The sequence below is a fragment of the Paroedura picta genome, chromosome 6 (genome assembly GCF_049243985.1).
Source record: "Paroedura picta isolate Pp20150507F chromosome 6, Ppicta_v3.0, whole genome shotgun sequence".
NCBI lineage: Eukaryota > Metazoa > Chordata > Lepidosauria > Squamata > Gekkonidae > Paroedura > Paroedura picta.
In genome coordinates, this window is record NC_135374.1 from 73081004 (window position 1) to 73095473 (window position 14470).

At 40.4% G+C, this 14470-nt stretch overlaps 1 protein-coding gene across 2 annotated transcripts in view; it reads right to left on the minus strand.

The window, feature by feature from the left end:
- Positions 1-14470, minus strand: part of PDK3 (pyruvate dehydrogenase kinase 3) — a 61757-nt gene that overhangs the window by 38928 nt on the left and 8359 nt on the right. For both annotated transcript variants that reach the window (XM_077343009.1, XM_077343011.1), the window contains exon 2: positions 3081-3222. In XM_077343009.1, coding sequence (XP_077199124.1) covers positions 3081-3222 — 142 coding nt within the window. The remainder of the gene's footprint in view (positions 1-3080; positions 3223-14470) is intronic.

Below are 14470 nucleotides of genomic sequence, written 5' to 3' on the forward strand. Positions count from 1 at the left end.
TCACATGGTAATTCCTCAGTTACTCCCCCTCATGACTGTCATCCCTCCCCCCACACCAGAGGGACATTTGTTGTTGTTTTTTAAATGCTGATAGTTGCTATATCACTATAGCATTGTAGTGCTACAGCAACAAGCAATTATTTTAACAGCTTTACAGTGCTATATGGGATGGCAATAGCCACAAGTGAATGATGGCAGTAATACAGTATTAACATAGGCAGGAGGTTCAAAAGTGCACACCTTCCTGTTTATACCATGTGCACACTGGTTTCGATTGTGATCTTCAAAACTATAGTGCACACAATGCACCATAACTATTTAACAGCATACCTACAATAGCTGCAGATATTCTCTCTCTCTTGGCACAAAAAACCTCTGTAGACAGCTTAAGTTTCATATTCATCTCCTTCATTTATTAACACTAAATTAAAACTTAGTTATAGCTTTCTCAATGTCCGCCTTCAGCAGTTCCAACAGCACTGGTTATTAAACTGATATTTAAAAGATCTCCACCCAAATGGTCAACTCTTCCCTTCCTTTGCTTTATTCCCTCTGCAATTTCCTCTGACTGTTTAATGCACCGGTAAATCCTTTAGAAATACCAAAATGTAACAAAAAAGGAAGAATGAGAGATCTGTTCCATAAGACCCAAAAAGCCAAAGGGAATTTTCAAGCATAATTAAGCCTGTTGAAAGATCGACATGAAAATATATTAACTGAACATGGCAAAATAAATAAAAGATTGGAAAAAATAGACTGAAGTATTATATGTTATTATGTGCGAAGTCGTGTCCGACCCATCGCGACCCCATGGACAATGATCCTCCAGGCCTTCCTGTCCTCTACCATTCCCTGGAGTCCATTATTATATAGAATAATAATAAGAAGTATTATATAGAAGAGATAAAAGTATAATATACTCTTTCTATATATTCTAAGAAAAATCTTTTGAAGAAGACTATACAGTCTTAGAGAGTAAAGTGAAAGCTGGACTGAGAACTGGCAGAAACAAATCACCAATAGTTAATCAATGGGATAACAATAGAGCAATTCCAAACCACAGAAGCAGAATCCATCAAAATCTTAACAAGAATATGCCAGCAAATATGGAAAAGAAAACCATAGCCCACAGACTGGGAATGCTCAATCTATGCTACAATTCTGAAAAAGGAGATGTCAAATACTGCAGCAATTATCAGATTATCACATTAATTTCTCAAACAAGTAAAGTAACTGTCAAAATCCCAACACAAATACTGTTATCATATACAGAATGAGAAATGCTAGATGTTTAGATTCAGATATCAAATGCTAGATTCAGACTGGAAGAGGCACTAGAGATGTACTGCAAATTTACATTGGTTACAGCATATCAGAGAACTTCAGAAGAAAATCAGCTTGAGTTTCACACATTACAGCAATGTTCTTGACTATGTGGGTCATGAAAAGCTATGGTTGGTTTTATAAGGAATGGGTGTGCCACATCATCTGTTTGTTTAGATCAGGGGTAGTCAAACTGCGGCCCTCCAGATGTCCATGGACTACAATTCCCAGGAGCCCCCTGCCAGCGAATTGTTGTCCATGGACATCTGGAGGGCCGCAGTTTGACTACCCCTGGTTTAGATGTACAGTCTGTCCTCTGGACAAGAGGTTACTGTTAGCGCAGAATATGGAGAAATAAAATGGATTCCATTTGGCAAAGGTGTCCGCCGAGGATATATATTTTAACTTTAATCGAAATGCAGAACATATCATAAGGAAAGCTGGATTACATTCAGATAGTACAATGTAAATTGGCACAAGGAACATTAACATTTTGAGATGTATAGATGACACCACACTGCCAGCAGGAAACAGTGAAGATTTGAAATGATACTTGATGAAGATTAAAGGAGAAAGTGCCAAAGAGGATTACAGCCAAAACTAAAGAACACAAAAGTAATGACTACTGGGAGTTACACACATTTAAGGCTGATGAGGAAGAAATTGAAATTGTTCAAGATTTTCTATTCTTTGGCCCCATCATCAACCAAAAGAAAAACTGCAACCAAGAAACCAGAAGGAGACTGAGACTGGGAAGAGCAGACATGAACGAGCTAGAAAAAATGCTTGCTAAGTGTGTGTGTCTCTGGTAACCAAGATCTAGATAATGCATACCACAATAGTTCCCTTTACTATGTATGGGTATGAAACTTAAAGACAATGAAGAATGCTAATAGGAAGAAAGTTGATTTGTTTGAAATATGGAGTTGAGGGAGAGTTTTATGAATACTATGTACTGCCAAAAAAACAAATAAATGGGTTCTAGATCAAATCAAACCTTGTAGGCAAAAATTCTCTGCTACGGATTCACAGAGTGATTTTTAGTTAATTTCTTGCTGCTACACCTCAGTGTTCCTCAGCTATAAAATGGGATGAAAATATAGACAAAGAATTATTTAACAATACAGGGCAAAATGTATAAGTAACTTTGCCCTGCCCTCTCCCAATGCCCTCATACATGAAATGACACTAGATTCAGCTGTGAAACAGTGATGTATATCAGTGGTCCCCAACCTGCGGGCCGCGGCCCGGCGTCGGGCCGCAAAGGCCATGGCGCCAGGCCGCGCTCCCTCTCCCCGCCCCCCCCCCCGCAGTAAAAAACTTCCCAGGCCGCAAGCTTGCGGCCCGGGAAGCTACTTACTGCGGGAGGGCGGGCAGGGAATCAGGGCCGGGCCGCGCCCGTGCAGGCCGCGCCCGCTCGGCCCGATCCGCGGGCGCGGCCCGTGGGTGCGGCCCGCGGGAGCGGCCGGGCGCGGCTCGTGAGCGGCTTGCGGGTGCGGCCCGAAGCATGGGTGTGGCCCGCGCGGGCGCGGTCCCTGCGGGTGCGACCCGATGCCCTGCCGATCCCCAGCCTAATAAAGGTTGGGGACCACTGATGTATATACTAGAGTAGGAAAGTATGGAACAAGGAATGGACTAGAAAAGAGAATGGGAAAAAGAGCTATCAGGAAAGCAGAAGGAGCCGCTATAATTGTCTGAGATGCAAAGCTGTTCTTGCTTGCCTAATTCACATATTCATACCCATTCCCTTTACATACCAGCTCTGGACTAATTTAACTGATGGTCTATTCAGCAAGTTGTCAGGCAATAAATTTACTTCTCTCATGGTATTAGCAAGCCGCACAGGTAGTTCTTTTCGTAGAAACATATACGATGTTTTCTCACAGGCATTATCACGCCCTTTGGAAAGAAAAAACAGGAGATTAACTAAAAGACATTTTACTTTAGATTTTATTCAGTTTGAAACAAACATTTCAGAAATGTACTGTATACTATATTACACTATATCGACAAAATTATGTGTCCTCTTATTTTCTTTTTGCTTATTTACAATATTTCTAGACTTTCTTTATCCACAATTATAAGCTGGAGGTGGTTTATAATATATACTAAGCAATAAACACAAAAACCAACACAAGGAAGAAAACATACACAAACCACTTGAACATCAGAGCAAAATCAAGTCAGTGGGAATGAAATGCAATGTCAAGTATATCTGTTATACTATTAACCTGGAACTCCAAATCCTGTCCAGAGCACTAAAAAGAATATAACTACCTTCCTGTAGCAACATGCTTGGCCCCTAGTATGGTCTATAAAGCTACACCCTGCTAAATTACACAGTGCTGCTGCCTGCCTCTAATGGAAGATTAACTGACTCCTTAACATTCACGTATCTACTGCGAAACCTGGAAGCTTGATGCTTATGCCAAATGTTATTTTTCACCTTAATGGCCCAGATACTGCATATCTTGGAAGAAAAGCCTCTTAGTTAAGATCTGTTAGCCCCATTCTGCACGGCAGCAGCCACACCAGGTCTCCGCTGGTTCCTTGCAACAGTGCACTTAGCCCCACTGCTTCCTGGGCTCAGACAGGGAAGATTTTCCCTACTGGACCTGGGAAGGCAGCATGGTACAGCTTAATTTCATCATCTCCTGGAAGCTAAGTAGGGTCAGTACTTGGATGGGAAATCACCAAGGAAAATTCTGCAGAGGAAGGCAATGGCAACCCACATCTGCTTCTCAGTTGCATTCAAAGCCCTTTGTTGGATCACAATAAGTCAATGGTGACTTGATGGTACATAAGAATTGTCTCATGAGCCTCTTGTGGCGCAGAGTGCTAAGGCAGCCGTCTGAAAGCTTTGCCCATGAGGCTGGGAGTTCAATCCCAGCAGCCGGCTCAAGGTTGACTCAGCCTTCCATCCTTCCGAGGTCGGTAAAATGAGTACCCAGCTTGCTGGGGGGTAAACGGTAATGACTGGGGAAGGCACTGGCAAACCACCCCGTATTGAGTCTGCCAAGAAAACGCTAGAGGGCGTCACCCCAAGGGTCAGACATGACTCGGTGCTTGCACAGGGGATACCTTTACCTTTACCTTTAAGAATTGTCTCACTATAGTTCCTACAGTGATAAATAGCTCCCAGCAATGGTATCATAACTATTAAACCAATTTAATACTCATTTGTATCACATTGCAAATTCACTGCACATTCTCAAGAGTGGGGCACAAACAGAAACAGTAACACTTGAATAATACAAGTACACAGAGAGAGAGAGAGAGAGAGAGAGAGAGAGAGAGAGAGAGAGAGAGAGAGAGAGAGAGAGAGAGAGAGAGAGAGAGAGAGAGAGAGAGAGAAGTAATGGTTGTGCCTATTCTGAGCTCTAGTCTGATAGAACACACTTCATTTGTCTAACTGCCCTGCCAAGTCAGGGTTGGAAAATTGCTGGAGATTTGAGGGGCAGAGCTCGAGGATGGCAGGTTTTGGGGTATAGTGCTATAGAGACCGCATTCCAAAGCAGCCACCTTCTCAAGGGGAAATTATTTCTGTAGTATGTAATTTTGGGAAAGATCCAGGCCCAACCTGCAGGCTTGTAACTCACAATAGTCCACTTTTGCTGGAACCACACCACTGCTGCTGCTTCTTTGCCTCACAAAGCCATGGGGAAGGAGCCCGCACTGAGAGTCTTCCTCATCCCAATATTTATATTTATATTTATATTTATATTTATATTTATATTTATATTTATATTTATATTTTTATATTTTTATATTTTTATATTTTTATATTTTTATATTTTTATTTATTTATATTTTTATTTATTTATTTATTTAATATTTGTATGACACCCTTCCTGGAGGCTCAGGGCAGTTTACAAGAAACAGGAAAAAGATACAGATAACATATGGTAACAACATGTGACAACAGCAATATTATAACAACAATAACCTAACATGATAACAACAACATTAGAGAATGATGGAACTGTAAAAGAGCCTCAGCTCAACTCTTACTGGGACCCAGTGGGTTAGGTAGATTAGTAGCAGTTCTACTAGGAGGAGGGGCTTGGGGGCCATTTGGAAGTGATGGTTTGGGTCAACCTCAACCAAATGCCTGGCAAAGGCATTTTTTTTTGCAGGCCCTGCGGAACTGTTTAGGTTTATTAATTCCTTTTCAGATACTCAACCCGTGTGGCCACTGTGATCCATGCGACGGTCACCTCCAGACTAGATTTCTGGAACTCGCTTTACGCGGGCCTACCCTTGTCCTTGATCCGGAAACTTCAGCTGGTGCAAAATGCAGCTGCTAGGGTCCTCACTGGTACACTTTGGAGGGCCCATATCCAGCCTGTACTGAGGCAGCTGCATTGGCTGCCTATTGCTGCCCGGATCCGGTGCAAGGTTTTGGTCTTAACCTTTAAGACTTCACGCGGGCTGGGACCCACATACCTGAGAGACCGCCTATCGCCCTATTCCCCCCGCAGGGCCTTGAGCTCTGTGGGCGAAAACTTGATGGCCGTTCCCGGCCCTAGGGAAGCATGCCTAGCCTCTACTGGGGCCAGAGCCTTTTTGGTCCTGGCCCCCACCTGGTGGAATGAGCTCCCGGGTAAGCTGCGGGCCCTGCAGGATCTCTCGGCGTTCTGCAGGGCCTGCAAAACGGAGCTCTTCTGCCCGGTCCATGGTTGAGGCTGGGGTCGGCGAGGTACACTGATGGCTCCCCCCCGGGCTTCTTGTGCATCATTGACCTCCTTCTTCGCTGCCCCCCCTTAGCAATGGGGGTAGGAAGGGGACCTTTTTTGCTGCTGCCATGTTGTGATGGTTTTAAAGTCTTTTAATGGGAGTTTTAATGGGGTTTTTAAGACACTGTGACCCGCCACAAGCTGCTTAGGGAGTGGCGGGAAATAAATCGAATAATGATAATGATAATAATAATAATATCTTGTGAAACCACAGTTAAAACTGTGATCAATAAATCAGACCCTGTCTTGATGAACCTTGTTAGTAGTGTGACATGTACTCAGTCACAGTTTAATAAGGTTTTGTGTATTGCATGAACTGTTCCACAAGCAGAAATTTTGAAGATGATACATATGTATAAACAAAAGGAAGAAAATACATGTGATGACCTGATTTACTTGGCAAAAAAGTCTGCTTGAATCTTCTAAGACTTCTCATAGGCATCTGTTGAAGAACACAGATGCCAGAGATGTGGCTTTATTACCCTCTCATCCCTTTCAGAGGGTACTGGAGCAGTAGGCATGGTTAAGGAATATCATCCTGTAGATCAATAACTGATAATTTTCTAGTGTTTATGGACTACAATTTATAAAATCTCACGACACTGACTAAATCAGAAGATTTTAATGGCACTTCTTAAAAATATTATTTTACTGCTTTGCTGACTGCAACATCTTTTATACCCAGCCCTTCTCCCCAATAACAGACCCATGGAGGTTTATATTGTTCTCTCACGTCCATTTTATCCTAATAAAACACACCTGTGAGGTAGAATAGGCTAAATGTGCCTAACCTACCCAGATCACCCCCTAAAAAATTCCCCTGGCAGAGTGGGAATTTGATCTTGGGTTTCCTAGATCCTGGTGCAATATTCTAATCACTACATCATGTTGACTTGCCGAGTAATAATGTGATCTGCTAAGAAACAAAAAAACATTCTGGAAAGATTTATTTTAGAATGACTTATTAAACACACACACACACTCCACTATTCTACTCTGATCAGGTCCATGACAGTGACTAACAATTCAAAGCATCACATTTTAAAATAATTAAAATCAATCCCTCCCTCCTGGACACAGCTGCCACTTGCTTATCCAGCATCAGGCCTAAGTCTAAGAGCACTCACAGACTATAGACCTGTTCCTTCAAGAGTAGTGTAACCTCATCCAGAATAGGTGATGCCTTTAATTTCAGGTCAAACGTTTCACCCACCACTAGCACTTCCATCTTATCAAGATTAAGCTTCACTTTATTAGCCTACATCTATTCCAAAACTGCCTTCAGCCACTGGTTTTTAGGATTCTGTCTAGGTTTGCCATAGCTTTCCTCCCCAGGAGCAAGCGTCTTTTAATTTCTTTGCTTCAGACCCCATTTGCAGTGATCTTGGAGCCAAGGAAAATAAAATCTGCCACTACCTCCATTTCTTCCCCATCTATTTGCTGGGAATTGAGAGGGCCGGATGCCACGATCTTAGTTTTCTTGATGTTGAGTTTCAAGCCAACTTTTTCACTCTCCTCCTTCACCCGCATCAAGAGGCTCTTTATTTCCTCTTTACAATCCCCTCACACCCTTATCAAAGCATTAACTACCTCTCATGGCTACTGTTTAGAACTAAAATACTAAAAAACTACCCTAGACGATTTAAGTGACCAGGAAATGCCAGGGTCATACAAATTAGTGGCGGGCCTCAAATGTATAGAGATGATGTCCACATCCTCAGAGTGAATACATTGAAAATAAGCTCTTTTCACATATTATATTCTTTTTTGCTCATACAACTTGCCCTGTAGTAGCAGCATTCCACTGATTCTACCATATTCCTGAGACAGTTCTTTCAGTATCCTCATAACAGCAGTTTAGAGTACAGTCCCACTGCATACATGAACACATGAAGCTGCCATATACTGATTCAGACCCTCAGTCCATCAAAGTCAGTACTGTCTACTAAGACTGGCAGCTCCTCTCCAGAGTTTCAGGCAGAGAGGCCTTTCACATCACCTTGTACCTGATCCTTTGAACTGGAGTTGTTGTGGATTAAATTAGGGACCTCATGCATGCCAAGCAGGTGCCCTACCAGTTTGAAGACATCAGCAGGCTGCATGCATGTAACTATGTGCAACAATCCTGATACATGCTATTGTGATACAATAGCTGATACTGGAATGGGAGGCAGAATATGTTTAAAAGGAAGGCTAAAAATAATAAAAATCTGCCAACAAATGAGTACTATCTTGTGGTGGGTTGGTCCAACTGACATTAAAAAATTGAACTGCATACCTGTTTCTCAATTATTTCAGTGAGACTTTGTGGGCCAACCTTTATCACACTACACCCTTACTCTGTTAACTCTGTATTCAAAAAATCAGGCATTCAGTAAAACAGCTTTTAGATTATTTATTATTTTCTGGTCAAGGCTTATTGACTAGTATTTTAAAACAACTTGGCTGATCTAGACAATACCCAGCAGTTAGATATTTAGACTTTAGACTAGAGACTACACATATTTTCATTTTTTTCACCCCCTCCCTAAGAGCAGACAACTCCACAGTAATATTCAAAAAGGCCAGATAAACTCACAGACCTATGTTTTACCTGTAATGAGCTGTCAGTATTCCACTTTAGGAAAGAGAAAGATTGCAAATGTGTTAGTCATGGTCACAAAAGACAACCGCCTGCAAAATGAACAAGTGCTGCAAGGTACTGATTAAGTTATGTTCATGCAGGCAGGCAATAATGTTAAAAGTATTGCTATGCATATAATAACTAAGATTTGCAATTTGAAAAATCCTTTAGTGCAACTGGCACAATCAAGGTCATACTTTTTAAGGCAGTCCCATTATAATCAGTTCAACAGCACATCATTCAGCATCTGTTCACAGATAATGTACATTGGCAGGATAGAGCCCAATCAGTTCCCCCCTCCTTAAGTACCCAGTTTTTCTTACTCCTTTAATGCTTGCCTGACAATGGCTTGTTATAGCTTAGTAATTTTTTGTTTTAGATATGATCGTGCAAGTATTTTATTGATGCATATCTTTGCCTGTTCACCTTTATATATGTATGTATTTTTTCTACCAAAGGTCTTTTTGTCAAGAATTAGTAAATGAAGTAAAATGGAAGCACTAGTCTACTGTATAATTAATCTGTGAGAAGCTTCCTCAATGACCAGAACTGTCTGCAGTCATTTTCTCTACTTTTCTGGTACAGCTGACTTGCAGCTCAACATTACCTATCTTGTTGAGTTAGGGAAGCCATTTCTGATTATGAGAAGAAGTGAAATTTCCATCACAGTCATCTGAACCACTTATATGGTAAAAGATTACGATTTCTCTCCACTAGAATTTCAGGTCTTCCAACAAACTCTACTGGGTCGCTATAAGTTGGCGGCAATCTGACAGCACTTTCCACCAGCACCAAACTTAGAGGACAGCTCTGGCACTTCCAGGGCAGCATCACCACAGAAGACAAACATATCCCTGGCAGAAGCACAGAAAGATTACTTCAGACACAGGACCCTGCATACAACATTACAGATCACCAGTCTCTACAACAATCAGACAGGGCTGTCTTTTCTTTGTGAAAAGAGTTTTTTAACCACCATTTAATGGGCTTGTCTTCTCACTTGGCACTGCCCTATGATTGCCCCACCAGCTTGGCTGCATTTATTTAAAACCCCTATTCTAGAGTATTTGTATCACACCTTATTTCCTTAGACTCAAGGCAACTAACAATGCAGCCAGTTTCAAGGGCACAAAAACGTACAATTTTATTAACAAAACAAACAGATTTTTTAAAAAAATGCAAGCAAATCTGACAAAACAGTTTACTCACTTACTTACAAATCCTTTGTAAAACAGAACTGTTCTGCATTTTTTCTTGAATGCAGCCAGTGAAGGTGCCTCCTGCACCTATGCTGATAGCCCATTCCCAAAAACTGAGCATACCACAGAGAAAGCCCATTGATCTAGTACTTCTGATGCAGACAATCCTAAGTGAGGGTACCAAAAGGAAGTGGCTACCTGATAGATGGCATGAGGAAACATATGGGGAGTTGCAGTTTGATAAGTATGAGGGTTCAAGCTTTAAAGGTAATAACCAGCACTCCAAACTGGGCCTGGAAGCAAACAGGCAACCTGTGCAATTCATATAGCACTTAATAGGTAACATTCTTTAATTTATACAGCTCCAGATAGGAGCCTCACTAACATAATTTGTACCAGCTGGAGTTTCCAACATGGTTTTGCTTCAGTCAGCCTCCTATCAGTCCCTGTAAATGCAAAAAACATTGTTTCATACATTAACATCCTAGACAATTTTGATAATTATTTTCTACCTAAAACAGTTCTCAAAGCAGTTCACAAAAACATAAAAATAGACTAAACACATGCAATCACCCTAAAAGCAAGATAAAAGGGGAACAGATAGTGTGGCAGGAAAATCTCCACACAGCCCTGTGCCACTGTCCTCACAATGGCAACACATATTGATTTTGGGACTGAGGACTATCTGCCCACATCACATTTCACCATCACATCAAGTACACCTGTGAAAGCAGCTAAAGCAATGTTTATTTACTGCTTGTCATCCCAGAAATAAATTGTAATTGTGTTCCTGAGGTACCCTCTCCCCGGCCTTGATAAGTATCTAATTATATCAGTTTCAGTTTATTAATACAACCTGTGATCAGCAATCAGCAATCAACAATACACATTGAATGTATAAAATAGGCAATCCGTGCAGAAAATATACAATTAATGGTGTTAATAAAATTATTTGTAACACTAGACATGTTCTGTTTTACTAGATATGCCAGAGTATAGAATCTAGCTATCTTAAGGGTAGTTTTGTTGAAAAAGTCGGCAAGAAATAGTATTAAAAAATTTAATATTCCTGGATATTTGGACAGGATTGGGTTAACGTGAATGTTCTGAATGTCTTGGTAAAATTGACAATGTATGAAGACATGTTTGTTTCTGCCATATCAGCCTGACATGAGAAGAGATGTTCATATGGGATGCATTTATTTATTGATTTTTATACTCGAACAGTTCCATAGGGCCTGCAAAAGGGAGCTCCTCTGCCAGGCATTTGGTGGAGGTTGACCAGAACCACCGCTTCCAACTGGCCTCTCCGAACCTGCCTCCTACAACCATCATGGCAGACTCGCCCACCCCATTGGGCCATCAGTAAGCGTTGACTTATTGTTCTCCCCAATGTTCTATTGTTGATAATATTGCTATTGCTATTTTTTAATTATTATCAAATTATTTTTATTGTTCCTGTTTGATGTAAATGGCCCTGAGCCTTCGTGGAGGGTGGTATGTAAGTATAATAAAGAAATATTATAAAGAAATATAACAAATAAATACACAGATATGCATGACTTCCTGAAAGGAGGGCAGATGGAAGAATATTAAACTGGGCCGCAGTGAAAGCTCTGGGTGTTTGGGGAACTGTAATATATAACAGTATCTTGACAGGGTGAAATTTTGGTTACAGTTCCCCACATCCAGGGCAGAGTACAGGAGAAACCAAGAAGCTGCAGTTTGTATGCAGAGCTATTGCTCTCACTCATCTTGAGTGAGAACTGTCTAAGAGGATTTATTACTAAGAGGACTTATTACTTGATATATGATTGAAATACGCAAGTTAGTCAGGACGTTCCACACATTTCTTAACCCTAGTTGTATTGCTACAACCTCTAGTACTACTTCACTGTTTCATTAAAATATTTTCTTGCATACACATCACAGCTTATCCTCAGTTCTGTGGTAGCTGCTACAGCATATATTTAAAAAACCTGCACAGTCAATCAGATCTCCGATTACTAATCAGAAGCCTGCTGGGCCTGACCTATTTTCTAAAAACATTTGGTGGGGTCAGGAAAAGTATTTACAGGCATCATGATGTCAATGGATGCCACACTAGGGCCCCCATGCTATGGAGTAAGCATGTGCAAAACAACCCTACAGTCAACATTAATGAGAACAGATGTATTAGAGATTAAAATGAAATTAAAGGGGGGAAGAGATGCTCTCATGATAACTAAATGCAGCATCTACCTACAACAATGAAGCCTTTTACAAACCATTCATCCTCTTAAGATGCGTGATCAGGAGATTACTGTTATATAAGCAACCAAATTTTAAAAAGGTACAAGAGCAGAACCCCCCCCCCCCCCCCCAAGATCTGGCATGTATTATGACTTAAATATGGGTAATAATTTTAGTAACACAAATGGGCTGTTTGATATTCTAGTTAGAACTGTCTGCCTATAATTAATGTATCTAATTCATAACAACTAACAAAGGCAATGCAAGTGTGTGCAGTGTGTTCTTGAATGCCTTACATTCTTCTACTAACTTTTTCAATTTGCTATTTCAGACCTTAAATCTTTAAGTAAGAATCCTACCAAAAGACAGGATGCTAGTGTTGGCTAGGTTAAAAAAATGCAAATATACATTAAATGTGTTTATCAATAATTAATAATGTATCATATTTTGTAAGTAAAGCTACTGTAACTAATTATTGACAGTATTTACTTTATAACTTTTCTCCCTAAAGTAGCTTACATGATTCTCCTTTCCTCTGTCTTATCACCACAACAACTCAGTGAAGTCAGGTTAGATTGAGGGTATGTGACAGTACCAAGGTCATTCAGCAAACTTTCATGCCATATGTGGGGGGGGGGGGCGCTGAACTTGAATGTCTCAGATCACAGTCCAAACTCTGGACACTACACCAAGCCAGCTATGAATAAGGAACAATACTGTTAAGAGAGTCCTTATCAGTAGTGTACAAGGATTATTACTGAATTACCATGCTTGTCAAGGGCACAGAAAGGGAAAGCCAGTCACTCAGATCATATGTTTGCAGTCTTCTTTGAAAAGTAATATGAAACCACACAAGGAGCAGATGAGAAGCAATTCTGTGGCTTCAGGTTAGAATCTAAGTCTCAGCAGCATATTTGACCAACATATCACACTGCACAAGATAAACAGTATACCCTGATGGCTCCATCTAAAGAAATTAAATAATGTCAGGGTTTGAAATACCAAGAACATAATCCAGCACGGGCTCAACATTGATTAAACCCAATGTTTTCAATGGGCTTAAGGTGCCTATCCCTTGGATCAGTCACACTCTTAGTCTAACCTATGTCACGGGGTTGTTGTGAGGATAAAATGAACATGAGGAGAATAATGTAATCTGCCTTGGGTTCCCATTAGGGAGCAAGTATAAATGAATTAAATAAATAATTTAAAAAAGATACCACTTGACAAAGTCACTTTTGAAGTTTGTGGAAGTGAACTTTGGTACAGTATAAGACCTATAGGCATGAAGAAGTAAACAAAGGAACTCCTTGATTCCTATCTTTCCACTGAACATTGCAATTTAATAGAACCAACAATAGGGAGTTAAAACTAGAGAATCCAAAACTTGTGAAAACATGTATAACACATTTTGTAACAGTAGAACTTGAAATGTAACACTGTATCAGATACAACTTCTTGCTCTTTCTCTGTAAAACATGAACCTTTTGCTTTTGTGCTTGCCATCTTATATATATTTTAAATCTACTTGGAGAGAATCAGATCATTTCATTATGCTACAGTGGGGATGTCAAATATACAGTTCATGGGCCACAACTGGCCCTCCAGAGCTCTTATCTGGTCCACAAGCAACTGGTGCTGTTCTCAGCCTGTGAGGGAAAAGAGGCCATGGAAAAACAAAAAACAAAAAAATCCCCTGGAGGTTTTGGAAGCAGTTCTGCCACTATTGTGGGAAATGCAAAAGGGATGAGAACTGGAAGTGGGGGGATCTGGGAGACTCAGGCTTTTGCACGTTCCTCAGTAAATCAACTGCTTTCACCACTAGAAATAAATTGCTTAATTAGGTTTGCCTGTATCCTTTATAAAGTTTATATCTCCAGTACCTGGCATTACATTTTATGACAGACATAGCCCAGCCTGTCCTGACAAGCCATACTTAGGTCAGATCCAGACATCGTGACAAATGGGTTTGATACCTCTGTTCTACACTATAATTCACTGGTAGTACTTTTAAAACTTATGCAGCAGCAGTAAAAGTTATCAAATGGAAAATACTACATAGTGATACATCATGTCAGCCTGTATTACGTAACAAGATCTGATCCTGAAAACACAAACTACAGTGGTAACTCCTCTGACCATTTGCATATATGTTCCTTAATATTTTCAAGTTAAGAGGCTGCTAATGTGAACAAATGCTGTTGACTTATAATAATTATATATATAATAATGTAATACTTCATAAAAATAAAAAGTAATACAAAGCCTCTGAGCCATCAATCACTTATGGACGTCCTTGAAGATACACCACAATTATACAACCATTTCCTTCCAATGCTATGACTTGAGTATTTTTC